The 26,294-nt window shown below is 44.9% G+C and overlaps 1 protein-coding gene across 1 annotated transcript in view; it reads right to left on the bottom strand.

Moving 5' to 3' along the window:
- LOC142079674 (vasoactive intestinal polypeptide receptor) overlaps positions 1 to 22,594 on the bottom strand; it is a 118,770-nt gene extending 96,176 nt beyond the window's left edge. The window contains exon 1 of the mRNA XM_075144291.1: positions 22,481 to 22,594. Coding sequence (XP_075000392.1) covers positions 22,481 to 22,537 — 57 coding nt within the window. The 5' untranslated portion in view covers positions 22,538 to 22,594. The remainder of the gene's footprint in view (positions 1 to 22,480) is intronic.
- Positions 22,595 to 26,294: the final 3,700 nt, after the last annotated feature.

The raw sequence follows: 26,294 nt of genomic DNA, 5'->3' as shown, positions 1-26,294 counted from the left end.
CGGTTCTCAAATGACCTACTAGTGCCAAAACATCCCAACTAAACTTATAGGGGGGGGGGCGGGGGGAAGTCTAATCAATCACAACCAGTAAGTGCTTAAACCATAAGAAGATTTCCTACCAAGGGTGACTTCAGACTGACACTCAGCTCTTCTGTGCATATGCATGAAGAAACATGGCTCCGTACAAAGCCAGTAACAAGAGTGGTCATTTTTGCTAATAGCCTAGGAATCTACTGATACTCTCTCAGTGGTATTGAGCAATGATTTCTGGTTTTGACAGAACAAATCTGAGACAGTCAGATGCTCTGGCAAGCGGAATGCAAGAGCCTGAGCCCAGAAAAAGCTCAGTCCTGTATCAGTGACACTGGTATTATGCCTCCAGCTAATAACATAATCATGGCCTGATTAACTAATTCTCTCCACTTGTAAGCTGGTGGAAGTTCATCCAACATAATAGCAAAGTAACATAAGTGTGAGTTATCCCTTACAATTATGGTTCTAACAACCTGTTCAGTAGTAAATTTGGCCAAAGGAATATCCCAATATTGGTCAATGCAAGGATTCAGCAGAGGCATCCTAGTGACTACAGGAGATCAGGCAGTGCCCAGTGTCATCGAATTACAGAAAGGCTGGCTGGAAGGGACCTCTGGAGCATGCTGGTCCAGCCTTCAGCTTGAAACCAGACTAACACCAACACTACTCTTGCTCAGACACGAATTTCTCTAACCAAGTCTTAAAAACCTCCAAGCATGGAGACTGTACAATCTTTCTAGGTGACTGTTTTGTTGAGAAGAGCCGTACCACCACCTCTTATACAGCAAAAGGTCATCTACATAGTTAGGTGTCCACTTTTTCACCTTTAAAAATAATAACCAATAAATTTGCACTGGGAGGTGGTGGCCTCTTTGCAGGGTAAATTGTAAGACACAAACTTCAGTCAAAGAGATTTCTATTGACTTGGAAACAGCCAGGATTTCACCTAGTTTCCAGGTAGCTGGCACAATATACACCCTGGCTAACCAACTCAATGGCATTATAAGAATGATTAAAGGTCTGGAAAACCTACTAGTGCCAAAACAAAACATGCCAACTAAACTTATAGAGAGAGAGGGGAAAAAAAAAGTCTATCACAACCAGTAAGTGCTTAAACCATAAGAAGATTTCCTACCAAGGATAACTATTTAATGTGAAAAAAAAAGGCTCAACAAATTCCTGTGTCTGAATTTTCTAACAACACAAATGTGGATTAGAAGTAAAGCACTGCTTGGGAATGGTTTAACACTGACTGGCATGACTTACCGGAAGAGTCTCTTAAAATCATTCGGGTCTGCCTGTACTGGAGGTCCAAAGCAGAAACTAATGGTTAGGGCTATGCAGAGGGTCAGACTAAATTTCACAGAGCCAAACAGATGACCTCCAAAGGTCCCTTCCAACCTCAACCAGCCTGGGATTCTGTGTGAAAATGATTTCAAGCTGGCCAAGAGAAAAGAGAGCATATGCAATTCTTGGGATTCTTCTTTTAACAATCTAGCTATCATGATCACAGGTTAAGGGCAAAGAAAAACCAACAAAGATTAGGAGCACCTGTAAGGGACCGACTATTTTATCGCTGTGTGATACGTAAGAAGTCCCAGTAATGGTTTCTGACAAGCTTTTGTCCCATCCTTTGTCAAGTGTCCCCAGTGACAGAGACTCCACAGTGTCCTTATAGACCCTAATCAATTCCTAGGCTTCTCTATGCTGACCCTCAGAAAGATTTTGTCTGTTTTGTGAAACACTAAATTTCTGTGGCTGCAATTTAAGGCCCAAATTTCTAGTTCTACCCAGTCTGGTTATGACGAACAGATTTTTTTTCCCCCGCTTTTTATTTGCAGATTCTATATTCTATTCTATAGCCTTTTCATATACTTAAAGACAAGTTGTGATTTCTCCTTTCAGTGTTTTGTTTTTTTTCAGAAAACACATCCCCAGTTCTTTCACTTTTTTCCCCCTACAGCTTTTTTTCAGACCTTTCATCATTCTTCTGGCCCTGCCTGGACTCTCCCCAGCTTCTTCAAGGGCTTTTACCCCAAAATGGACACATCTGCTCCAATTAAATGTCTATCAGGGGTCACTCGCCTCTTTTCCTTTAACCAAAACAAAAGCTTGGTTCCAGTTTATTGTTGATGTAACTTGCAGTCTAATGTAATCAGCAGCCAAACGTAAGAGGAGTTGCCTGTGTGTTCAGTCCCTGCTCTGAATCCTTGACATGGAAAATAGGCTAAAACAAGCAAAAAAGACTGAGAAATTCGGATTTTGCAGGCGGAGAAGAGAAGCTTACATAGTTGAGGAGGGCAAGACGTTTCATCAGGAGCAAGAACCAAGTGTAACTCTTCCACATCCCTTATCTAAGTCTTAAGAACAAAATCACCTTTCAGCAAATTCGGGTAATAGCAGTGCGGCAGGTGAATGCCACACTCCAATGAACTTTGTGTTCCAGAGTCGCAGCTGAACAGGAAAAATAAACTGCAAGCAATAACATTGTCCCGGAGGAGAAGCAGAAAAGCTATCTGAGAAGGGCATCCCCCTTCAGATCCTCCAACTCCCAAAGCGCCACAACAGGTTATCTCTTGGATATATACGTTCATGTTGAAATAGAAGGGTAAAAATACAGGTGTTAGCTCTGGCCAACGCTTGTTCTTCTTCCCAGATTGCTGATAGCTTCTCCAAGCATCTGTCTCCATCTCAGATGGCTATGGCTCCTCACGCTGTGTCCCTCCTGACCATTCATTTGTGATCCATGATATTCCTTCACCTTTTTGCCTGTGACAACTTCACGTTAGCAATGTCTTGCCTGGTACTTTAACAGCAACCAGTGTAAAACCTTTGCCTGCAATCCCCAGCCGACACCACTCTCTTGTTAGGGTGTTAATTCAGGATGCAACTGGAAATAAGATGTCACCTGCTAAGCCATCCATATGCACTTTCTGTTTCTCTAACAAGTCCAGCCAAGTGTATCCATCCAAGGAGGATAAATCTCACGGCTTCAAGAAACTCAGGATGTAAGTAGAGATGAAACTGTACAAGCAGATCTAAAACCCCATTAAAAATCCCTCTGCAATAACTCAAGCTGTCGTCAAAGTTTCTAGACACAAAATGCCTTAGGGGAAATAACCACAAAACCCAAGGCATCTTAAAGCATTTAAGGTGCATCATTAAAAAATAAAAATAATAATTACAAAAAATCCAGTGCCTCTTCCCTCCGAAGTTTTATCTTGAGCAGAGGTTTCTTGGCCACATTACAAACTCCTGGAAGTCACAGGTTTCCCGCAGAAGGCATTCGCCGCAGTAACAATTCAAGCATGGACACACAACAAACGTATTCCAAGAATTTTCTGAAAAACATTAACTGAGAAAACCCAGCCAAGTTTTTAAGCCTGCCATCCAAGTCACATGAATAGGAATATATTCTATAAACACAGACGTATCTCTAGAAACCATGATACCAAACAGGATATCCCCATTTGCATGTATTCTATTTACTGACAACTGAGTTTAATATAAGGAACGTTTCTTTTTCTTCTCTGGTATTATTAATTGTAGTAACCATAAAATTGTTAATGAAACAGCACTTAAATTGTTCATAACAACGTTAAAACTATCTCCCCACGAAATGAATGAAGCTCCCCTCTCAGGTCCTCTCTGTGGACTGTGGGAAATTTCACTGCACTGATTATAATGTTTATTAAAATTTGATTTTTGAGTAAACAGTTGTAGCAAATGGATCACTGCACTTATGTGCTCTTCTCTGTTGATCCCTCATACCTTTTCAGGAGACGTATGCCTACGCTTTCAGAAGGATGTCATTACGATGATGTTATCTTTTTCCCACCTCCGACTTCTGATCTATATTTTCCAGTAAGCAACTCCAGCATGTTATGTTACCCTATTAAAATATCCCCACTGTCCCCTCAATTATGCTTCTGTAATAAAACTTGTCTTCACTCCTCTTGCGGTCTGTGTGTCCTACCTGACACATAACCTTCTCCTGATGGCTGGGCACCAGCCCGATGACGGGGGACCTCCTTCACCACCTGCCGCTGGTTGCCCTATCTGCACACAGTGCTGTGAGACAGGTCATGGTTCTTCTGGAAGGACAGGCCAGGTGGCCAAAAAGATAATGAACCAAGCCAAGCACGATTTCCCAATCCAAATGATTAACTTTGAGTAAAACCTAATCTCAGTTCAACTATGAATTAAAAGGGGGAATCGGAAGTGAAAATAAATAAGTAAACCAACAACCCAAACCCAGCAATATTTACTAAACGTAAGAGAAATATAGATGAAGAAATATCAATGATGTATCATGAAGCTTAGAAGCATTATATGGGAACCTCAAGACATCAGGAAAAATCTGCAGCTGGTAAGAATATGAGATTAATGAGAAGTTATTATTTTCAGGGTTTTTTTGGTTGCTTGGTTGGTTTTGGGTTTTGTTTTGTTGGTTTGTTCCCCCCTCCCCAAAAAAAAAAAAAGCATTACAACAAACAAAATCTTACAGACGGCACAGTCCAGTAGAGGAAAGTTCAACGTGTGATTTTGATCTGTATTTGGAAAGCAGCAGGACAATGTGCGTGTCTCTGATGATGATGAAGCAGCTTTTTCCAGTCCATTAGTAACAAAGGCAGATGTTAAACAACATCTACAAGAGATAAACATTTAAATTCAGCAGACCTGGATAACTTGCACCTAAGACCACTCATAACAGCTGGCTGAGAAGGTCTATTTGAATACAGCCAAATGCAAAAGCTGCACTCAAGAAAGAACAGATTCAGCACAGACCTCCAGAATGGCAGCCTGAATTCTGGAAAAGACGTAATGTGGTGGAGGATTTGGAAATTAAAAGAGGTAAATGATTCAGCATGAACTCCCAGTACATGCCACTGAGAAAAGGCTGACACAACTGTTTGCTGTATAAATTGAACAGCAAGGAAGAACAAGAAGATAATACTCCTTTTCTACGTGGTATTGGGAAGACCTGTGCTGTGACACTGAGTCATGCATTTTAAAAGGGCAATAAAAACCAAGGGAGGCTGTGGAAAGGAAGCATAAAAGCAATTAGAGGAGCTCCGCATCCTTCTGGAGCAAGACTGGATGCCCTCACTATAAGGTTATCTCAGTAGACACTGGGCACCTATGTTTAGGTAACTCAATCAGATGTTGAAAGTGTTCAGAGGTATTCTGCTATGAGGCAACTCAATCTGGCAGAGAAAGGCACAATGGGATGCAAACTGGAAACCCATGCAAGTTCATAACTCTCTCCAGGGTGTCTAGATTAATAGCTAGGGCAAAGGGAAATAGATGTGCCGAGTTGTCCATCTGAGCTCCTGAAAAGAAGAGTTCAACAAAGTACGAGTTATGCTTTATCAGAAACAGGTTGTTGGACTCAACTTACTGGAGGTAACTGGTGAAAATTAGTTGCTTTCAATAACTAGCCAAATAAAATAATCTACCCTTCCCATCAGGGATTACTCTAATCTTAATATAACTACAACTGCACAGACTTCCTGGGTTTCTGATGTCAGATCTTGGCCCAGGCACTGAGACATTACATTCCACTTGGATTTTCTCAAATAGCTGCTGGCCTCTAATCATGGAAGCCCGCTTGCTCTTGCTGCTCTATGTTTGGAAAAAAACACATTCAAATAATGAAGTTTCAATAACATTCTGAACTTCAAGAGGAGGAAATGCTGCACAGAAGTCTTTACAAACTCCAGGGGCACTCCTGTTTGATTAACGCCTTTTTGTTAGAAAAAGCCTGATCAAGGTCTAAATATTCATGTCATGAAGCAAGAAGAGACAAAACAAAGTCATATTAATACTGCCGGAGCCACTGGGTGCTGCCAATCCCCAAGGTTTCATCAGGCAACTTGCAGTATTTTCCCTTTGTCTTGGCATGGTCAGTGACTAGCGGCGTGACTAGCAGCTATTGGTATTTCACCAGTGCAGACTGGTGACATCGAGCTGGTCTCTGTACACATATCGCAACCCAAGGCAGAATTCGTCTGAAGTTTGCTGCCCCGCCCCATGTGAAATACTCAAGCAGAGCTGGGACTCGAGCTGGCTGGTACGAGAAAGGGCGTATGGGAGACCTGTGCCCTCTGCACAGGCACCTGGGAGCCCTAAGCTATCCGAAATGGCGCAAGGCCCTACCCGTGGGCAGCTAAATCAAACCTCAAAGCTCCAGCAACCATAATGAAATGACTAGAGTTAGACATCTTAATCTGCCAACCAGTCCCACCTTGGGGACATTTTTACAGGAGAAAAGGAGGGTCTGCATCCAGTTCTTACTAACGGATGAAGGATGCTGGGAGCATAACGTCTTCCTCTGTTCCAGTGTATGGGAGAAAGAAATCCATCTTGAATGAAGGAGCTGTCCCGCTGTTCCAGGGAAGAGATACTATTCCTACTTTTCTTTGCTGTCTTCTGGACTTCAAAGCCAGAACATCCATGTCATCAGTTCTGGGTTTGCTGGACCCTACAAGCCCAGGCTTGCATTACTGAGCCGGGGACACAGTGAACTCTGGCTGCATCTGCAGTGACAAACTATTTGGACGTACTTCACCTAATGAAAACAAATGGATTGTGCAATTCCTGTGACTGCAGATGTGCCGCGGGACAGAGTTTCAACCCACTTGCTATCTTATGTGCCCCATCCATATGAAGGAGGGTTGCGCTGTACGTGGCTTATCAGACTCATCTGGGTGTTAATCTGGGAACAGAGACCCAGAACACATCTGCAGTGCTGGGATTTCACAACCCAATTGCTTTACTCTTCCTGTGAAGAGTTTAACCTTTTCTCTGAGGTTCATCTATGGTCAGAGCTGAAAATGCATCTCAGTGGCACAAGCTCATACTGCTATGGGAGAGGTTGCTCCAGCTAAGGAAGATCTTCCAGACAAGATAGTGCAGGCTATTGCCGACAGGCATCGTGTTTGAGGACAGGAGTCCTTAAGAAGCTCTTCCCAGCTCCACAGCTGGTAGCTAGACAACTAAAAAATGAGGATATTCTGTTCAGCAGCCCGTGCCTGCCCACCGCAATGAAAAATTGTGTTCACCACCATCTGGTTCTTGCCATTAACTTCCCTTAACTGGGTTTCCTGCCTCAAGGGGTTGCTTCCTGCCCAGCACATCCCATTCCATGCCCTGCACATATTACCGAGGTCTGCTATTTGTAGATGAGAGTTTATGGCACTTTGACATAGCACAAAGCTGGAATGCTTTTAAATCACAGTGAAACTGGATACGGCTGTGCCTTGTGCATCCCTCGTAGGTTTATCAATTATTACCATGAGTATTTATGAGAGAAAGTGGCTTCTCTAAGTGTGGAAATGTGATTTTGTCTCTTCATTTCATTCCTAAATTCCCATGCTCGGGATCAAGGGAATCACACAGAAGACACAGCAGTGCCACAGCGTGAGGAAAGAGAAGAAGCAACAAAGCCTAAAATCAAATTTTAGTACCTTATTACGAGGCATATATTTTAATAAAAAGCCTATTATTTCAGTAATCAAGCTGCATTTACTGTCACTTGTAACTGATGTGCTTTACATGCTCACAGGACAGCAGGCGAGGAGGGAGCCCTCTTCCTCCACAGCTTTCCCAACCTGGGCAAGAAGCCATCCACTGCTGCGCGCTCCCAGCACGCCTGTCCAGCTACACATCCAAAACTGAGCCCTGCAAAGTGCTTTAGGAAAATGAAACTCAGTGATCCTGCCCCATTTATTTACAGCGACATTCCAGACTATAATTGTGATTATATGGACTGAAAATACTCTTGTGGGTGAATAAATGAAATACAAAAAAACTTAAAAAAATAAATCTGCAAGACCTTTGAGAGTTCTGGCTGATGTTTATAATTATCACCTTGTTGCATTTCTGGTCCAGCCTCTCTTTTTGTACATCAGCCTTTGGGAAAGATATGTGTCATTCATATCCTTGGTGATACAAGTTGCTATCAGACAGCTGTTACTCGAGTTATTTAACAGCAGCATCTCATGCCACAGCTAAATAACATGACCAGATACGACCGAACAATGTAAGTGAACAGAAGAACACCTTTATTTTTTCCTAGGTGTACACCCATTTTCTACTAAACATGGCTAAATGTCCCCTACATTTAGCCCAGCACCAGCTCCAGTCTTTGCCCCACAAAATTAAAGGCAGCATATGAAAGGGACAGAAAATAGAGGGAAGTGCTTTCCTCAGCATCAGAGTACATTAAAATGTACAGCTCTTCTCTGAAAAGCCCTTGTTTAAAAGGCAACAAAGGTCAAGGTTGGTTCCCCGAGTGCAGCAGCCCCCTGCGATGGCACAACTAACTTAACTCCTTAACTTAAAAATACATGGGGTCAAAGCAGGGATATCTTACTGGTCCTTCTGTCGGGGACATGTGAGAAAAAAAATCCCAACACTTCTTCCAAGGAGCAGGGAAATTAGCCTTCACTTGGGATCCAAGCCACTGTGGATTAAAACACTTTGGAACAAGACGACCGTCATTTTTTTTTTTTTTCTCTTTATATCCACAGTAATTTGCCTCTTCAATGGCATAAAAATTAAATCCAGCTGGAATGGCTTTTTAATTAAAATCATACTTTGCTTATCAGAGTGCGAACACTTAACTGATTACAAAGAAACGCGGAAACCTCTGGCATCCTGTTCCCTATTCTCCTGCCAGGCTGTGCAGCAAACTCCCTCTGCTAAACCATGTGTAACTCTTTGGAGACCTTACTTATAGATCAGAAAAAGTCGTATAGGACATTTAGAGTCTATACAAAAAGGTGTATACAAAAGCTCCCTCTCTCCGGCTGAACCTGATGGAGTTCACTCCTGTTCTAATTTGCTGACTCCTGGAAATTCCCTATGGAAGCACAGAATCTCTATACATTTAATTTCAGCTCCTTGACTGTGGCACATTCTTGCCATTTTCTGGCCTGAAAAAGAAAGTTTAAAAACAATCCATAAAAAGTATGGTTTTTTATTTATTCACTCTTCTGTCAAGAAAAATAAGTCAGAACTTGCAAACTTTTCCAGTTTCTTAATGCGAAGAAAAAAGGAAAAAGCTACTCTATTTTTTCTCACCCATCAATCAAGAATTAAAATCCCCAGGGATAAATATCTCCCTCACCCCCCGCAACTTTACAAGCAAAAAAACCCACCTTCCTGAAAATATTCCTCAAGTAAAAGGTTAGGTTTTTTTAGATAAGGAAAATACATTTGGAAGATAAATGGTCAGCAAGGTCTAATATGAAGAGATGAGTCAAGATTCTTTATATCTTGGCCTTAAGATGAATTAGATCTCATTTCATGGTAACCACACACCCCACACTCAGGGGTCAGCTGCAGCCACTAATTGGGTGAGCTGTGCAGAAGTATAATGGTTTCCCCACCGTAGACCTCACTGTCGATGTAGGATATCGATTTTAAATGTCTCTCCCTCTCACCCAATTGCTCACCCCTTGTAAGCATCTCACGTCCCTGTGCATGTGCACTTGGAGATGGTTGACTGCATCTTTTTCTGGAGAGAAGCACCTTTTTCAAACTTGCTGTTGTTATTTTAGTATGGTGTGAAGGACCTGGGAACTCCCTATTGGTCAAAAATAGGGAGCAATCAAAAATATTAATCCTCCCCTCCCTCCCATCTGAAACAAAAGATGTACAAGACACAGACCACATCTGCTCTGTGAAACACCGGGCTGGGACGGTCAACCCAACCCCTGGCTGAACACTGAGCACGTGGCCAGGGTCATCCTGATGAAAACCTTTCCCTGTCTCTGCTCCCTAACAAAAGACTTCTCACCCTTCACGGCCATGACCTCCATGACAGCCTGAATGATGACACCGTTGGCTGGCACAAGGAGGCCCGAGTCTACTCTGGATGGATCCCTCAAAACAAGGAGTAACAGTGGGAGAGAGCAGTGACCCCTGTCACATGGAGACCAAAGCTTCCAGTGGCTTTGAGTTTCCTGCAACAGGAACACGTCCTGCAGCGTGCCCAAATGCACTCACACATACCTTCAAAAAAAGAGACCAAGATGAGATGCCAAGAGAGGCATCATTGGTGGGACTTTCCCACTGGAGAACTGGCCAAGCTGCAATACTGGGGGGATTATATGAAACCCTAGTGAGATCCTGCCCATCTCTCAACAAACCAGCAGCTTTCCAAGATGATCTGTTTCCATCTCCTACACTCAAAGCCAAACATGGATGTGTCTCCAAGCTCGGCCAGCCTCCCATTCCTGCATCGACAGGTAGATCTATACTGTGGTAATGTTTTCCTCCTGCTAAAGGTGATTTTGCCTTGCGAAGTTTTTCCTTAAGCAGGAGGGCGAGCACTGCACTGTGAACAGTATCACACCAATTGCTTTCCCTGCACAGGAGCTGAATAACATACACATCATATAGGAAGGCTCCTGCTGAGGCGGTCCCTGTGACAGACAACACATCCCTTTCAGAAATGGGCCAACCTCCATCACAAAAGAAGTTGGCTTTCTGGCTCTCAGTGCTGCTCTTGGCTGTTCTCATCTCACTCCCCTCACTGCCACAAACCTTCCCACACCCAGCCAAATTCAATCCCATCGAGCGTACAAACACTCCTGCACCAGCCCCAGCCCTTTGTTTTAGAAGATGCTTTTATTCCCCGACGTTATCACGAGTGCACATGTCGGGGGTAACCGCATCATCCCCGTGACATCGATTTGCAAGGCTAATCTAGCCAAACACTTAACTGCAAAGTCTTTATAATGTAGGCAGACAAAAAGGAAAAGAAACAGGCAAAGGGCAAGTAAAGGAAGTATATTTTTCTCATTTCCAGCTTGGGTTTTAGGCATTCAGCTGCAAGACCACCCCTAGCAGAAACTTCATTTACAGAGCCTGCAACTGAACTATGAGCTCCCCAGCTTCATCCTGTGGCTGAACCGTTGCCCCTCCCCAGCTGCAGCTGAATTTATTGGTTCATCTCCTTCTACTCACGGTTACCCTAGCAGACACTGTTCCTTGCTTGTACTTCTCCCCAGGCTACTCTGCAAGGGCAATAAGCATTTATTTTTAGGTGCATTGTACTCTGACCAGTTGGGCTCACCTCCCAGGGCTGCAATATATATTTAATACTTGTTTCCAGAGCTGACAGCCCAGGAAGCTTGAGTGGTGAACTGGCAGAGAAGAAATAATTACAAAATAGAGGGGTACCAACCTGCCAAGCATTTTAATACCCCTTCTAGAAACAGAGACTTGACTTTTCAGCAGTCCCGTAATGGGGAAGAAAGCAAGCCTGAATCAAAGACACAGTTGCTGGTTTATTATGATGATGTTGTGCAATAACAAACCCTGTCAGATCTGCAGCAGAGAGGAGCAGGAGGAGAAATACACTATTAGAACAACATGCAGAGAAAAAACGTACTGGGAAAAGGCAGTACAGGAGAGACAACGGCATCTGGGCTGCTCAGCGTTCCCAGCTCGGGCTGTCCCTAGGAGTGCTACAGCTCTGGGATGCTTCCAGACAGTGGCGATCCAAGTGGGATCAGCAGACCCAGTGACCAACCCGCACAAGAGATTCAGCTCAAATTGTTCCACAATTGATCTACCCAAAGGCTGCGGTTCCTAACCTCTCTGCGGCCAGAGTTCACGACTGCTGCCCTCATGTTTCTCTTGCCCGTTGCACCCAGCTGCCCTTCCATTTGGTACCATAACCTCCTCCTCTCCCTCATCCCAGCCCTCGCCATGTCCCCAGGCAAACGCCACGCTGGCATCACAGGTCCTGGCCGGTCCTTGAGGCCTCCATCACAGCTTGCACAGCCACTTGGACTCCCTTCCCTTCTGCATTTCTTTTTCCAAAGAGTAAATACAGTGCTGTCGAGCACTCTAGGTGTCTTTCCTTTAGAAAATCACAACCTTTACTCAGCCCTTTACTTAGTTATTCTTCCACAGCTGAATTTAGTGTTTCTGGAAGATGTCCCTTCAATAAATCCTGGCTTTGTTTTATCTCCCTGTAACAACAATACGTAGTAAAAAAATTTGAACAGACAACCAAAGCTTCAGCTTTATAGCTAGGTTTAAAAATATTTCCAGATGCTTATTGGTCCCTTAAGACATTTCTGAGGTTCAGGTCAAGTAGAGCCAAGGCAGCAAGCTCCAATTTTTAATTTCCTTTCCATCTACAAAACCATCAGGGCTTGGCTAACATAGTTTAACCACCAGAGCTGTCTGGCTCTGGGAACAGCTTCCCAATCAAAGGAGCACAGCAAAAAAGTGAACTTTAAGAAGTTGAAGTTAAGAAGTTACTTACATAACCCTACGAGTATGATAGGAGCCCTGTGTTGGCAGAGACCTCAAGGAGACAGAAAGATTGTTCCAACCTTATATCCCCAAATTTGTAAGATCCAAATGAAAACAACAATCAAGGTGGAAGGCACAAATACACACCCCAACGTTATGATTCTCTTCCTCACGGCGTGTAATTTTAATTATAGTGTAGGTCACACACTTCCAGCACAACTTCACCCACTGACAGACATCCAACCTGCTGTCTCCAAAAGAACTAGGTACCAAGACGAATGGATCTGTAAAAGCAACATCTCACATCACAGTTTTAAGTGCTATTATAGCCATGATCGACTACTGATATATGGGACATAATTTTTTTTTTTATTAGACAACTAGTACAGCTAGAGGGAAAAAAAAGAGCTTTTGAAACTCTTTAACTCTGAAACACACTCAGGATACATATAGGTCTGAAATAACTGTTCTGCCTTTAGTCAAGTTAATTAATTACAGAAAAAAAGAGTAATTAGCACCTGCAGAGCAGACGAATCACTTAGTCAAGGAGGAGGTGGTAGGACCATCAGCCCTTGTAGGACTGCAGGGGTGGGCAAGAGTTATCGCCTCTGCGACGGCAGGAAACTAGCAGATGGCAAGACGCGAAGAAAACTGTGGCATGTCATAAAAATCAGAGTCTCCACTGAGCCGCAGGTTTTTAATTCCCAGCAGAACTATGAATGTTAATTTGTGGGCTTGGCTTTTGGAGATGCGTTATAGGTCTATAACACAGAAGCATGATAGCGATGGTTTTGCAATGGTTTTCCAACCAGCACACTTTTCTTTCATGTTGTCCCACTGACCAACATCTTGAGGCTAAACCCAGAGCAACTGCTCCTTAGCTTTGTTTCTCTTTCAGACCTCAGGAAGTATTGTCATGCCTGAAAGTATTTATTTTTATTTTTTATATATTTTTTTTATGCAAAATGAGATGTATATAAAAAGATATATATTTCAGTTGTTCCAACAGAAGCTGTTATTTCTCTTGACAAACCTTGCCTCATCTGCATTGTACACAAACAGCCAGAAGATAAGTCTTTGACATACTGTTTGCTGAAACGTGTGTGACTTCCCAGGGGAGGGAGGAGAGAGCGGGGCAAGGAGAAACAAAGATTCAGTTTGCCCAAAACGGTGCTGCAAAAGAAATTTTGTGGAGAGGATGAAAGAGCAAGAATTCCTGTGCTCAAAAACACTGCCCATGCCCCAACTGCAAAGCACCAGCTCCAGAAGGTGAAGAAAAGCTTTGCACAGAGAAACTGTGCAAAAAGGGAACTGTACAACAAGGATCAGAGAATAGAGCAAAACAGAAGGGGTGGGAAAATTCTTTGAGAGGAATCGTTGCAGGATTGGAATTAAGTGCATGGCATAGCCGAGACCCACACGGCTCTGCAGCCGTGTTTAATGTCATTCCCCAAAAAAATGCAAGCAGCCTAGCAGTCGACACTTGAGCACGTCAGTAATTCTTCACGTAGTGTGTTTGGCCTTCTTTCGGTGCCCTGCGAAGCTGGGAATCATCTCAGCAGCAGCTTTTTTCTCTGCCTTCGAGTATTCAAGCAAAAAAAAAACCACCTGGTTCTATTGTGAAAAAAGCTGGAAAAGCCTAATTATGCTTAAGAGCCAGGGTGAAAATAAAAAATAACCCAATAGATGGATACAGACATTGCAGGAAACAAGTGGCTTGTTTCGGTGTCGGCTCTTTTGCACTTACACCTGCTTTGAAATGACCCCAAGGCAATAGGAAAGCCCTGTGACCTCCCCAGGGAGGGAGTCCCAAAGGGGTCCCCGGCCAGCGCAAGGCTGGCAGAGGGGCTCCATCCCCCCGCCGTGTAGCTTCCACACGTGGCAGGACTCAGCAAGGCGAAGAAAGTAACCGCATCCCTTTGCGTTCCTTGTTGAATCGTCCCAAATTCTTAGCCCCAAATTACAAGGGAAAAAGCAGCCAAGAAATCCCGGGCACAGCTCAGGATTGAGCCCGATCACTGATGGCGCAGAGGATGAAGCGGCTTTAGCAGCAGGAGACACGCAACCACATCAGTCAGCGCTGCTGCAGCTCCACGGCTGAACGGTCCTGGGGAGGATCTCATTCCCTCCCTCCGCAAGAAAGCACATCTGCTGGGGCAGCGGGGTTTAATCTCCGCTCAGCGAACTCCTGAGGGCTGTGAAAAGTGACTTAAAAAAACAAAAAAAAAAAAAGAAAAAAGGCAATACATGCGTCCCATATAGCCATGAATGGGGTGAACTTTCTAAAGGGGTTCACCCCTCCCCTGATAAATGGTTGGGCGTCTGTAAGGGGAAAGAGGCTATAAAAAATAATCACTACATTCACGTAAAATAAGAGTTGAATTTGGCTACAGTAAAAGAAAGGTGGAAGCAGTATAATGTCCAGCAGGATTTGGATTCTGGCTGTTTCCAAGCTGAGTGGATAAAAACGCTGAGTGTCAGTGTGGAAGCAGCTTTTCATTTTGTTGCAACTGCACAGAGTTGTTACAGATTTTTTTTTTCTTTGGGGGGGTGGGCATCACATTCAGTATATTTAATTTTGTTTCCTTTTTGCCTTGCGAAGGGATACCTTCCTTAAAGTTTGAACTGCAGCAGTCTGGCCACTTAGGAAAGATGAAATAAAAGCTGCTTTTCAGTAATGAATAAAGCAGGCTGCGGGGAAAAGCTCAGCGTGAGCAGGTTTTCTTCTTTTTTCATTCTTACACAACACAAGAGAAACCTGGGGAGGGATTCAGCTTGCAGCTTAAGATCTCCAAACGTAGCGTCTACCTGAGGGTGACTGAACTGCCGCTATAGTCAATGAGGGTTCAAAAAGGTGCATAGCGGAGGCACGCGGTGCCATCTGAGATAACTTTATTTTCTGTGTTCACAGCATCCACGTGGGGCTGGCAGATAACACAGCATCTACGGGATCTTCGCTCTCCAGAAAGGGCTGATGTGGGACAACGGGATCTTTTCCTGCATCTCAGATGGTCTGAGAACAGGCAGATGTGAACCTGACCACAACGGGAGCTCAGAGCATCTGGGTCACACGTAGACACCTACACAGAAATGCCGAAACGTAGGTGTCCTAATCTGCAAGGTGAATCCCACCCCGAGGTCACCTGCAAGGAAGCTCACAGACTGATTAGCTGTGATAGACAATGACATTTATAAGGGCCCTGGAGACAGTCGCTGCTCAGATGTTGGCTGTGATGTTACAGATCACCAGGTATTAATTGAAACATCTGTTAAACACAGAATCAAGGTTGGAGCTCCGAAGAAACATCTTTTAAAAAGACACTCAATAGATTTCAGCTTTACAAAGGAGACACGAAGTATTGATATTTTCCCCTCCAGACAAGAATTGTATTTAAATAGATTTTTTTTTTCCCCTTCCCTCTCGATGAGATGCAATTTCACAGGCGTGAAGATTAAAAAAACCCATGGAGCTCATACTCGGCTTCCCAATGGACTGTGAGGAGTAGGAAGATCCCTGAGCCTGCTGCAAAGGCAAGAAGGGGATGACGGGGATGGTGGTTCAGCAAACAGAGAGTTGGGTCCTCTGTATTCAGTTCCTTTGGTCTCTTCTCTACTTTAAATCAATGCAAATCAACGAAGCCAAGTCACGACGCCCAGAAGAGTTTATCAAAACAGCATCACCAAGTCTGTTGTCCGGCCCACTCGTGAAATGCATCAGAAAATAATCCTGATTTGGTTCTGAATTAGAAAATAGTCCCGATTCAGTTCGAACATTTGAATTTAAATGCAAATGACAGAAGTGTAAGTCTCCATCTCCCCGCAATGCAAACAGTGAAATGGATGGTTAGTGACTGCCCTGGGGGTGAGAAATCTACCTAATGTGACTAATGGAGGAGTTTAAGGCTGTTACCACCCGCTGTTTCAGTTGACTGAAAAAGGGACTTTGTTAATATAAAGTACATCAGGGTCTCTAAAATTCATGTACAGAAGTTAAAATAGGTCTTTAAGTCCTGGAAATACTATATATATATATATATAAAAGTTAGTGCTGTAGATAAAATCTGGCACAATAAACCACCAGTAAAGCGGCACTAATGTGTGTTTTCCAGCCTTGAGCAACCCACAACACATATCCCTGCGCACAAAAATGTCTCTAAATTCACTTTATAAACCAACCATCTAAAAATTACTGAACTGAGTTCTGATGTCACCTACGCTAACTTCATGCCAGGGCTGCATTGACTTCAGGGCACCGCATCTGCCTTGCATCCGCACGACTGACGGATGAGTGGGGGAAAGAATATCGGAAGCAAGGACCATAACAGCAAAGAAATATTGCACCCGCTTCCGCCTCTTAACCTCACCTGCTTGCTTCCAGCAGGTCAAGCCGTGTTCACATAGGCTATTTATATTTGTGCAGATTGGCAATTATTAAACATAAGTGCTCTTGCTATTATAGCTCTTCCCTCATTAGGGGTTTATGCATGAGGCTAAGCAGTTTAAAAGTGATTTGTAGCAAAGCTAATAGCCAGTAGATGCTTCTAATAAAGCTGAAGTTTCAGGATAGAAAATCTTGGTACTTTATTAACAACATCCTTATCAGTAAGAAACTTTGCACTTTTATTTACACCTCCAGAAGCCTTCAGGTTTTTCTAAAAAGTCAGTGCTGAAGAAGTCTGGTATTGCCCCATTCAACAAATAAAAGAGCTGTATAACGATGCAAGGAGCATCCAGCAACCGGTGGCTTCAGGGAGCCCATTTTCTTCTCAAACCTTCCCCAAGGCACTTTCTGAGTACTAATGAATGAACTCTCCCTTCGTTACGGGTCTTGTAATGTGAAAGGTGAAGCTCGTGCCCGGAGACATGAATCATCCCAGAGAAATCCCTGGTGGTCAGGCATGAAGCCAAGCAAGCTGCAGGGTTGCTCCAAAAGGGAACGGTGACAAGAAGACCGCTCAGCTGGTGAACAGCCTTCCCCAGCCATGCACAGGACCTCCCTGCCGCGCATTAGCCGTGTTAGCTCTGGATGGAGGCCAGTCTGATGGCTGGCATCACTTCCCTGCCCCTCTCGTACCTCAAAACGAAGGGTCTGATTTTTCTTCCACTGCAGTCCTCGGGGATCTCATTTTCAGAGGCAAAGACATCTCCCCTCTTGGCTCGCTTCCCACCTAAATGAAGCTGTGAGAGCTCGTGACTTCTGGAAAACATCTGGGAGCGTGGAAGGGAGGGAGCAGTGAAATGGCAACGCTCAGCACTCGCTGAGGGAAACCCTGCCCGGCTGCACGGGGCAGGAGGACAAATCAGTGCCACGGCACAGACGGGCTCGGCAAGTCTCATGGGGGGAGCAGGAGCTTCTGACCTGCCTGTCTGTCTGTCTATCCATGCTATCCATCCCACCCGCTGGGCCAGAACTCCAGCCCCTCATCCTCTGGGGTCTTCAGGCATCTCCAATCCATTTTGTCTATGTTTTTGGCCCATGACTGAGGATTTTTCTTGGCTGCATTTGCTCAATTTTGGGTCTTACAAAGGACTTCCCTCTTCTTTCCAATATGGAAGAGAGAAAGTTGATGAGACCAGAGAACGGGGCTATATTTAATCACACAACCTTTCCCAGGCGTTGGAAAACCACACCTCCATTTCCACTGAGCCAGCGTGATGCAGCAGCAATCCCATTCACAGCAGTGAAATGACATTGCCACGCTTGTGCTGACCTGGTCTGAGGGCAGGACGTGACCTCCTGTGTTCCATAAAACCAAGCTAAGTCCTGCTCCTCATCAAAACTTGAGTAACAGTTTTTATTCTGCACAGATAATTTGACTCCTTTCCTGAATTTGAGTCACAGATGCCAAGCAGAGTGTGACAAATCTCCTCCAAGTGCGCTCAGGTCTGTCTTAAAAAAAAAATCATCTGGTCTTGGGTCTCATTGATCTACAGAGCATCTGGTGCCCTTCCTCAGACTGCCAATAAATGGGACACTTGATGCTGAACAGGGAGCTATCCTTCCCTGTCCCTCTTCCCTCTCTTCTCCATCTCCAACAAAGATTTGTGTCTACAAGCTAGTCCAAATCCCAGGTATCTTCTCAGTCCTACCAGACTAAGTCGGCATATGCTGTGGCAAGTAGAAGACTGATTTTACCAAGATACCAGTCTTTCCAGTTGTTTCTGCTGGAGACCATCTGATAAAGGGAAAAAGCTATCCTTTTCCTCCCTCCCCCCCGCCCCCCCCCCCCCCCAAAAAAAATAATAGAAATTCTGCATGTTTGCCATTTCCAAGGCAGCCTCACGGTCAGTGCCTCGGGAAAGCTGAAACACCTTTTTCATGACACGGGTCCCATCACTTACTCATGCCCCAGTCGCCCATTTGCAAAATGTGCAGAGCACCTCCCTGCTTTGCATCCACCAACTATCATGATTCCTCCTTGGAAATTCAAGTGAGAAGAGACAAATACCGCCCAGCAAAGTCACGTCGCTATAAAACAACGAAAACAAGAACAAAACGTCCCGGCAGCCTCACAAGTCAGCACTGGACGGACTTAGCACAAAACGCAGCACACCCTACTTTGCATTTTTATCTGGTGCAGCCCTCTGGCTGTCACACCACAACGGGAAGGAGTTTGAAACAGAGTATTTTTAAAGCACTGTCGAAAGGGTAAAAATGAAACAACAGAACGCATACACACCCAAATTCACAAGCCAGGCAGCTTTCTCTGTCCATGGTCCCATCTGCCTCCTGATGCTGAATATTTGGCAACTATCCCTCTTTTTAGTGGACTCATCTCCTTTCACGATACATCACGATTCCCCTCCTGTCTGGTTCTCTGGAGTTTTCCTGCTGGAGACAGACCTCTGGGCTGCGGGGAGGGTGTGATAATTACGGTGTGAATCCCCCCGCTGACACGCTGGTGGGCTGGAGCAACACGCTGTTGGAAACAGCCTTAAATATTCCACATAGGATTTTTTTCCTCAGATACTGTGGTTTTGCCTATTTTGCTCTTTTGCCTTGTTACACCCTAAATAAGAGCTTCTAAAATATATGTACTTCTAAAAAGTACTCTGAAAACTTTCAACGTTAGAGAGAGGCAATGAGACTTTCCGAGCTACCCAGACACAGGGTTGGGCAACTGGTTCTCCTAGATGGCTTTAAATAAAGTCAACCATGCATTTATACATGTATAAATTTAATAAATCATATACCCAGTAACACATTGAGGTTTTGTGGCAAGGCCTTTGTCAAACACAAGTTGTCATTGCTGAAGGATCTTTGTGTTGGCTGCAGGAATTAGGCTAGAGGATTCTAGCGAGTACCTTGCCTCTTTGCCAAAAACATTGATTATTTTGGTTTAAATGTATTTATCTAACTTCTCAGTCAACGACAGGACAAAAGAGATGAAGTGGTTGTCCCGTGAGCTTAAATTTAACCGATTTTTTACAATGATCTGGTTTCCAGCGTTTACACTCGGACTGCTAAAGGATCAGATCCGAGTTTTTTATTCCTTTCCATCATGTGTCTACTTCATGGCTGGAGCAGAATAAAACTCTGAAGAAAAGCACAAATTACACCAGCTGGACAGATTTGGCTAATTCAACAAGCTTGCAGTCTGAAGGCATGTGGAATCCACCAACTGCTCCAATTATCCACATCTCATTTACTAGACACACACTGGAAAAAATAAATAGTCCAACTTGTAGCTCTCCGGGCCAGATAATCCTAGTTACACCCCTAAAAAGGTAAAGCGACCCACTAGAACGTAATAGGGATTATTCTGGATTTACACCATGCCCCCCCCCCCACCTTTAACACTTTTCTTCAAAATGTCAGAAGCTGACGGCTGCAGGAGGCAGGTCTCTGGTGAGCATGGTCTGATGAACGACAGCAAATGAGATTTGCCCAATTTCCTTTTTTTCCACATTTGTAGATCATGAGAGGCCGAGGTGAAAGTTTATAACAGCAATTAGAAACCACATGGCTGCAACAGTTTTATAGCACTGAACTTCTCGATCAGCCAATCGTTCTCGTTCAAAGTTTTTCCAAGGACGTACCAATAAAAATTATCACGATAAATTACAAGAAAAAAAACCTCTGCTGAGCCATCGTAGGTCCCAGAGCTAGGTTGTTACAATTGCAGAGTTACTTTTGCTTTACAAATGAGCACCAAATCACAGGTTTAAACTGAGAAACAAAAACAACAGGGATTTTCTCTAGCACTGAGGCACTTCACTATTAGTCACCTTGCAGACCAGGACTGATAAGGAGCATGTGCATCTCTAATGTACGCGTATGAACCAGGTCTCAGGAACATTAACACCACAAAAGAATGAGAAAGCAACCCACGGCTCCATTAAACCAAGGGCAAGGAAGTGAGATAAAGTATGAAACAACAAGATAATAAAAGGGCTGAAAAGGAACCAGTACAGGCCCTTGGACTGCACCTAGGCTGTGCCTTGCTGTTGTCCCAGAGCTTCAGGAGTTTGTGCTTATTGATAGCAACAATCATCCCAAGAGCACCAGCGTAAGGACCTGATCCTGCCACCACTTGCATGTTGAATTTCAACAGACTACGTGACTTAACTCTCTGCAGGATCTGGCCCCAGAGGACCTCTTCGTGCCAACAATGTTTAAAGAAATGGGATTTTTGCCATGGGCTTCAGTGGAAGCGGGAGTTGGAGCAGCTCCAGCAGTGATGGGAATGCTGCCCCCTTCTCATTTCCCCAGCTCCAGCCCCGGACATGAGCTATTTTGGATCTTCCCTAAAGCAAAGTCTAGAATTCCAGCAACTAATTGCCTGGTCATTTTTTTAATACTTTAATCCATTTTCCCAGCCTGTTCTTCCTCAAAGAAGGTCTTTGGCGATGCAGATGGCTGGGTGGCTCACAGTGACAGCCAAAAAAATGGAAATAAGTCCATTTGTCTCATTTCTTAAGGGACAAGGGGAGAAGAAAGGAGAGATGAGCGATGCAGTGCCAAATCTGGGTTACCTTCCATTCTCTGAGGCTCGGCTTGGTTAGCCTGACTCTGCTTGCTGGGGATCAGAGCAGCTTTGAGTGAACCACTGTCACCATCTGAGCAGAGCAAACAGAAGCGACTTGCAACCAAGTACCGATGGCACAACCTAGTTCCTGTGGGCAACCTCACCCAACCCAGCAAGATGCTGGTGAAGCAACCTCACCTCCTAAAGACAGAAAACAAGTGTGGGAGAAGATGAGAAGTAAGAGGGGAAACTCAGCCACAGCCAGCACCCAACACCCCCCTCCACCCCAGCCTGCTGAATAAAAATGAATAATCTCACTAGAAATCGTACGCTGCAAGGAAACAAGCCGCAAGAACAAAGCATCAGTGAAATGTGCAGAACCCCGTGTCTGCGCTGTTTGCACAGAGAATTAGCTTTTGCATGCACGTGTGTGTGTGCGCGCACACAGAGACATCGCCAGGAGAAACAATCCCGTTTGCTAATTCTACGCTGTGCTACGAGCCATCTGCGGCAGGGGAGGAAACAGCACTGCCCCAATCAGGGACCTTGCAAGCATGGAAATTATAAGCAGAAGGGACACAGCAGCCAGAAAACACATCCTTTGCTCCCAGCTTCTGCTCTTTCCTCAAACAGTGCATCCACGTGAGGTTTAAAGTGTCAGAGAGCAGCACTTTGCCAAACTTCTCATGGGTGGCTGTTCTTTATCTGGAGGAAGGTCCCATCCGAAAGTCCCCTGCCCTGCCGCTGAATCGCCTCTGGGAAATTTCATCACGTTAACCCCAGTTTTGGGGGGAGCTTTGCACAAAACAATCAAGCTCCTGAACAGAAACCAAAGCAAACCGAAAGCCAGGCTGCAAACCTGAATGACGACGAAACCAAGAGCCAGTCCTGAAATAAAACACTAAAACCCCAAAGTGAATTCCTCTAGCTCAGGAGCTCCTCTCGCTCTTGAAGAGGAAGCATACCTTGAACAAAAAGAAAATTAAGCGATTGCTATTTTCTAGATTATCGGGGGGAAAAGCAAGCCAACAATCATACACCTGCCTTAAACCAACAGCACTTTCAAAGTTGCCCAAAGTTTGCCCGAGGCTAACCCGATAAACCCCGCGCCGAAGGAGCGGGCACCGGGGGAAACCCGGCACCGCGGACGCGCGGCTGAGCCCCGCAGCCTCCCTCCGCCGCGCACCGGGAGGACTCACCGCCGAGAAGAGGCAGCCGAGAAGCGGCACCACGACACCCAGGACCGCGTACTCCATCCTGCCCACGCCGGAGCGGCGGACACCCCGCACCGCAAGGTCCCGGCGGTGCGGCGGTTGCGGGCGGTGCGGCGGTTGCGGGCGGTGCGGCGGTTGCGGGCAGCGAGGCGCTCCGCTCCCGGCACCGGGCTGAGCGCATCCAGGGAGGGAGGGGACACCACCGCCCCCCGCGCCCCGCTCCGCTCCGCTCCGCCGGGGCCAGCCCCGCCGCCGCCCCCGGCCGCCTACCCTGCGCGGGGCGGGGCGGCACCGCCTCCCGCCCGCCCCCGCCCGCCCCAGGTGCCGCCGGGCCCGCGGGGAGGCTGCGCTTCCCGGGGAGTCCCCCCCTCCCTCCTCCTTCCCCCCCTTCCTTCTCTCTTCCCCCCCCCCATTTTCTCCCTCCCCCTTCTTTTTACCCCTTCTTTCCCCCTTTGTTACTTTTCCCTTCTTTTGCCTCTTCCTCCTGTTTTCTCCTCTCTTTTTCTCCTGTTTTTCCTTCTTTCCCCTTCCTTTCTCCTTTTTTCCCTCTTTCCCTTTTCTTCCCCCCCTTTTTTCCCTTTTCATTTTTTCCTTCCTTCTTTCCTATTCTTTCCCTTTTTTCATTATTTCCCTTTTCCTCTTTTTTCTCTCTTCCCCCTTTCTCTCCTATTTCCCTTTTTTCTTTTCACTCTTTTCCTTCCTTTTCCCTTTTTTCTTTGTTTCCCTTTTTCCATCTTTCTTTTTTTCTTTTCTCTTTCTATCCCTTCCCACCTTTTTCTCTTTTTTCCCCATTTCCTTCTTTTTCCCCATTTTCCCCTTTTTACCCCTTGCCCACTTTTTCCCTTCCCTTTTGTGCTTCCCCCTTCCCCCTTTTTTATTTTCCTTTTTTATCTTCTTTCCTTTCCTTTTTACTTCCTTAGTTAATTTCTCTCTTTTTCACCTTTCTTTTCTTTTTTTCCTCTTTTTTTTGCCTTTTTTTTTTTTAATTTATTTTTTAAATCATTGCAATGGGCTGGCAAGAAACCGAGGCTGAGGAAAGCAGCAAAGTTTGATGTTCAGTTTTCACCCACCAGCCAGTGCAGTCACTATGGGGTTCCTCCAGCTCCAGAGTGAGAGGCTTGCAGAGCCACAGCCTGCAGTGCAAAGGCATCTCGCCTCTTTGCAGAGCCTGGGGCTCCGTGCTGGGTTCAGCCCTGAGAGACGCTGAGGAGGGTGATGGGAAATGGTCTTGTTGGTAGGGGTAGTGGTTAGAGGCACAGGAGATGGCCCAGACATTGCCATGAGCTTTACAAGTGCCTTAAGTTGTGCTGGGAAAGGAGAGGAATTGTTGGTTGGGGCATTTGGCTTCCTCTGAAATAGCTGCTTGGTTGGAAGGGGTTAGGTGGACCAAAGTTTGTAAATCCCAGCCCAGTTCAGTGAATCTGTATGTCCTCTTTCTGTCCTTCTCCCCAGAAAAAGAAAGAAAACTTCCAAGGTGCAGGTCAGTGACATGACATTTCTGGATTTCTCATTTTGGAAGAGCAGCTCAAGACCAGATTGACCTGCATTTTTGATGCAAATATGGAAATCCCTCCCCTCTCCAGCATGACGTGGAGCATTTCATTTTATATTAAGGGCAATGCTCTTTTCAACTCAAGAGGAACCACAAGTATAGGCTTGCTTTAGCATGAAAATCCAAAGAAGCCCTATAAATAAAGGTAACAATAAGAAAAATAATATACTCCTTGCTGTTCTTTTCTCCCCAATCCTCCTAGATTTTCAAGCTTAATCAGATGGACAGATTTGTTGTCTTTTAAACCACTTGCTGAGGAGAGAATACAAAATCCTTATATTTGGGAGCCCCTGGAGACAGCTCCCTAATTCCAGGCTGTTCAACTTACTGACATGACCAAGAAACCTGCCATTTTTAGGGAAAGGGCTTAATGGGTTAAAATACTAAAGTTATATCCAGTCTCTAGCTCTTGTTAATAAATCACTAAAACATTCACTTTTTAAAGATAACATGCAAAGCGTGAGAAAAAAACAATTTAATATCTTTTTTCTCCCCTTTAACCTTTATGGAAAGACCTGCGCTTTTGTTGGTACCTGAAAAACGTTTTTCTTCCCGTTTCTTTTGCATTTGATATGAAAAATCCCAGTCCTATCTCTTGTTCCTCATTGTAGGCCTGATGGCGGCTTATAATTTCCAGTGTAAAAAGAGGGACAAGATGTTAATTACATCAATTAGTTGTACAACGATTTGAACACGCAACAAAGCTATATAAAGCTCAATTCGGATCGTAAAATGACAGGGGCATGGCCGATTAGCTGGTCACTGCATCTCGCCGCTAATAATAGCCACTTTGTGTTTGCTTATTCCATTTATTCCTGCAGCCTGAAGGCTTTCAAGTAGCCTGTTAAAGACAGATTTCCCTGAGGGGGGGGAGGCGAAGGTATTGGCAGCTGTTGCTCTTTAGTTTCTTTGCAGAGAGTGAATCTGAAGGGGTTTGTGTCTCATGACAGTGATTTTACAGGAAAAGTCTCACCCACGGTCGAATGGTACGTTTTGCCCTGCGGACTGGGCTGGATGGAGATCCAGCTAGTCTGATGTCCTGTAGGCATCAGGTGAACTCCATGGTGCCGGGAGCAGCCCTTGGGTTTGGTTTTCCCCCAAATCTTACACTGCCAGTGAACACGCATTCCCTTCTCCATGTGGCTTAAGATTTTGTATCAGTCCCTCTTTTGCAGGCTTGAAAAGCCCTGTGCTGTCTGGCCTGGAGCCTGTGCCATACATTTGGCATCCTTTTTGCCCTCTTTTGTACCCATTCTTGACCCTGAGTACCCTCTCTGGGACAAGGATGGGAGCCACAAGGATTAAAAATGGTGCACTGTGGTTTTATGGAGTAGCATAGTGATGGTCATGGTTTAAACCTTTATTTTTTGTCTTAGGTGGGTGGAGACAGGAGCATTTTTAAGTATTAAGCTGTCTTACCTATGTATTATAATACCAAGTTGTACTTCCCCTGACGGATGGTTCTGTTTTGAGCCTATCTCTGTGTAAATCGATTAGATATGTTATATGAGATTTTGCTCATTTGCTTCACTTTCCATTAAACTACGCTGAAGTTCAGCTTCCATTTTGCTGTGCCGCTGGGAGGTTGGTACTCACCCCGCTGCGTTTCCATTTGACATATCGCTGCGAAAGGTTTTCCTAGGCTTCAGGACGGTGATGTGAGGTTGGGAGGGTAGTAGCTGCTTGGTGCTCAACAGCCTCTTCGCTAATAGATTGATGTAGCAGACCAGAAGGTTTTTTTTTCTCACCTGAGTCATGAACAATTCAAGAAACAGTTCAAGATCTAATTCCTCATCACATCAGTAGCAGCACAGTTATTTTAGTCATCACTGTCTTGGGCTAGTGCATCTTCTCTGTGGCTGCCTTACCTCATTTCTATTATTTAACCCTCTTCCTTAAAGGTAACATCTGAGCTGAGGCATCCATCATAAAATGGCTTATCTTTCTGAACATTGCTTGGGACAGTATCACATGAATATAAGAAATTTTGGTGAAGACTAACAGGAGCAGTAAATAAAAGCAACTGGGGTGTTTCCTGTCTATGGGTTTTTTTTTTTCTTCTCTGCCCCTGGCAATCAGAAATACAAAAACTATTAACAGTAGTGTCTAGAAGGACAATACTTGAGAGCTGATTCATGCGGCACTTCGCTGAAGGCTGGATTTGCTGTTCTGTGCCCCTGGGGTTATGATGTTCCCCATTTAGCTTTCTTTCCCAACTCAACACAGTGCATCTGTTCTGCTTTCCAC

The sequence above is a fragment of the Calonectris borealis genome, chromosome 2, assembly GCF_964195595.1.
Source record: "Calonectris borealis chromosome 2, bCalBor7.hap1.2, whole genome shotgun sequence".
NCBI classification, from domain to species: Eukaryota; Metazoa; Chordata; class Aves; order Procellariiformes; family Procellariidae; genus Calonectris; species Calonectris borealis.
This window is presented reverse-complemented; position numbering and strand designations above follow the sequence as displayed.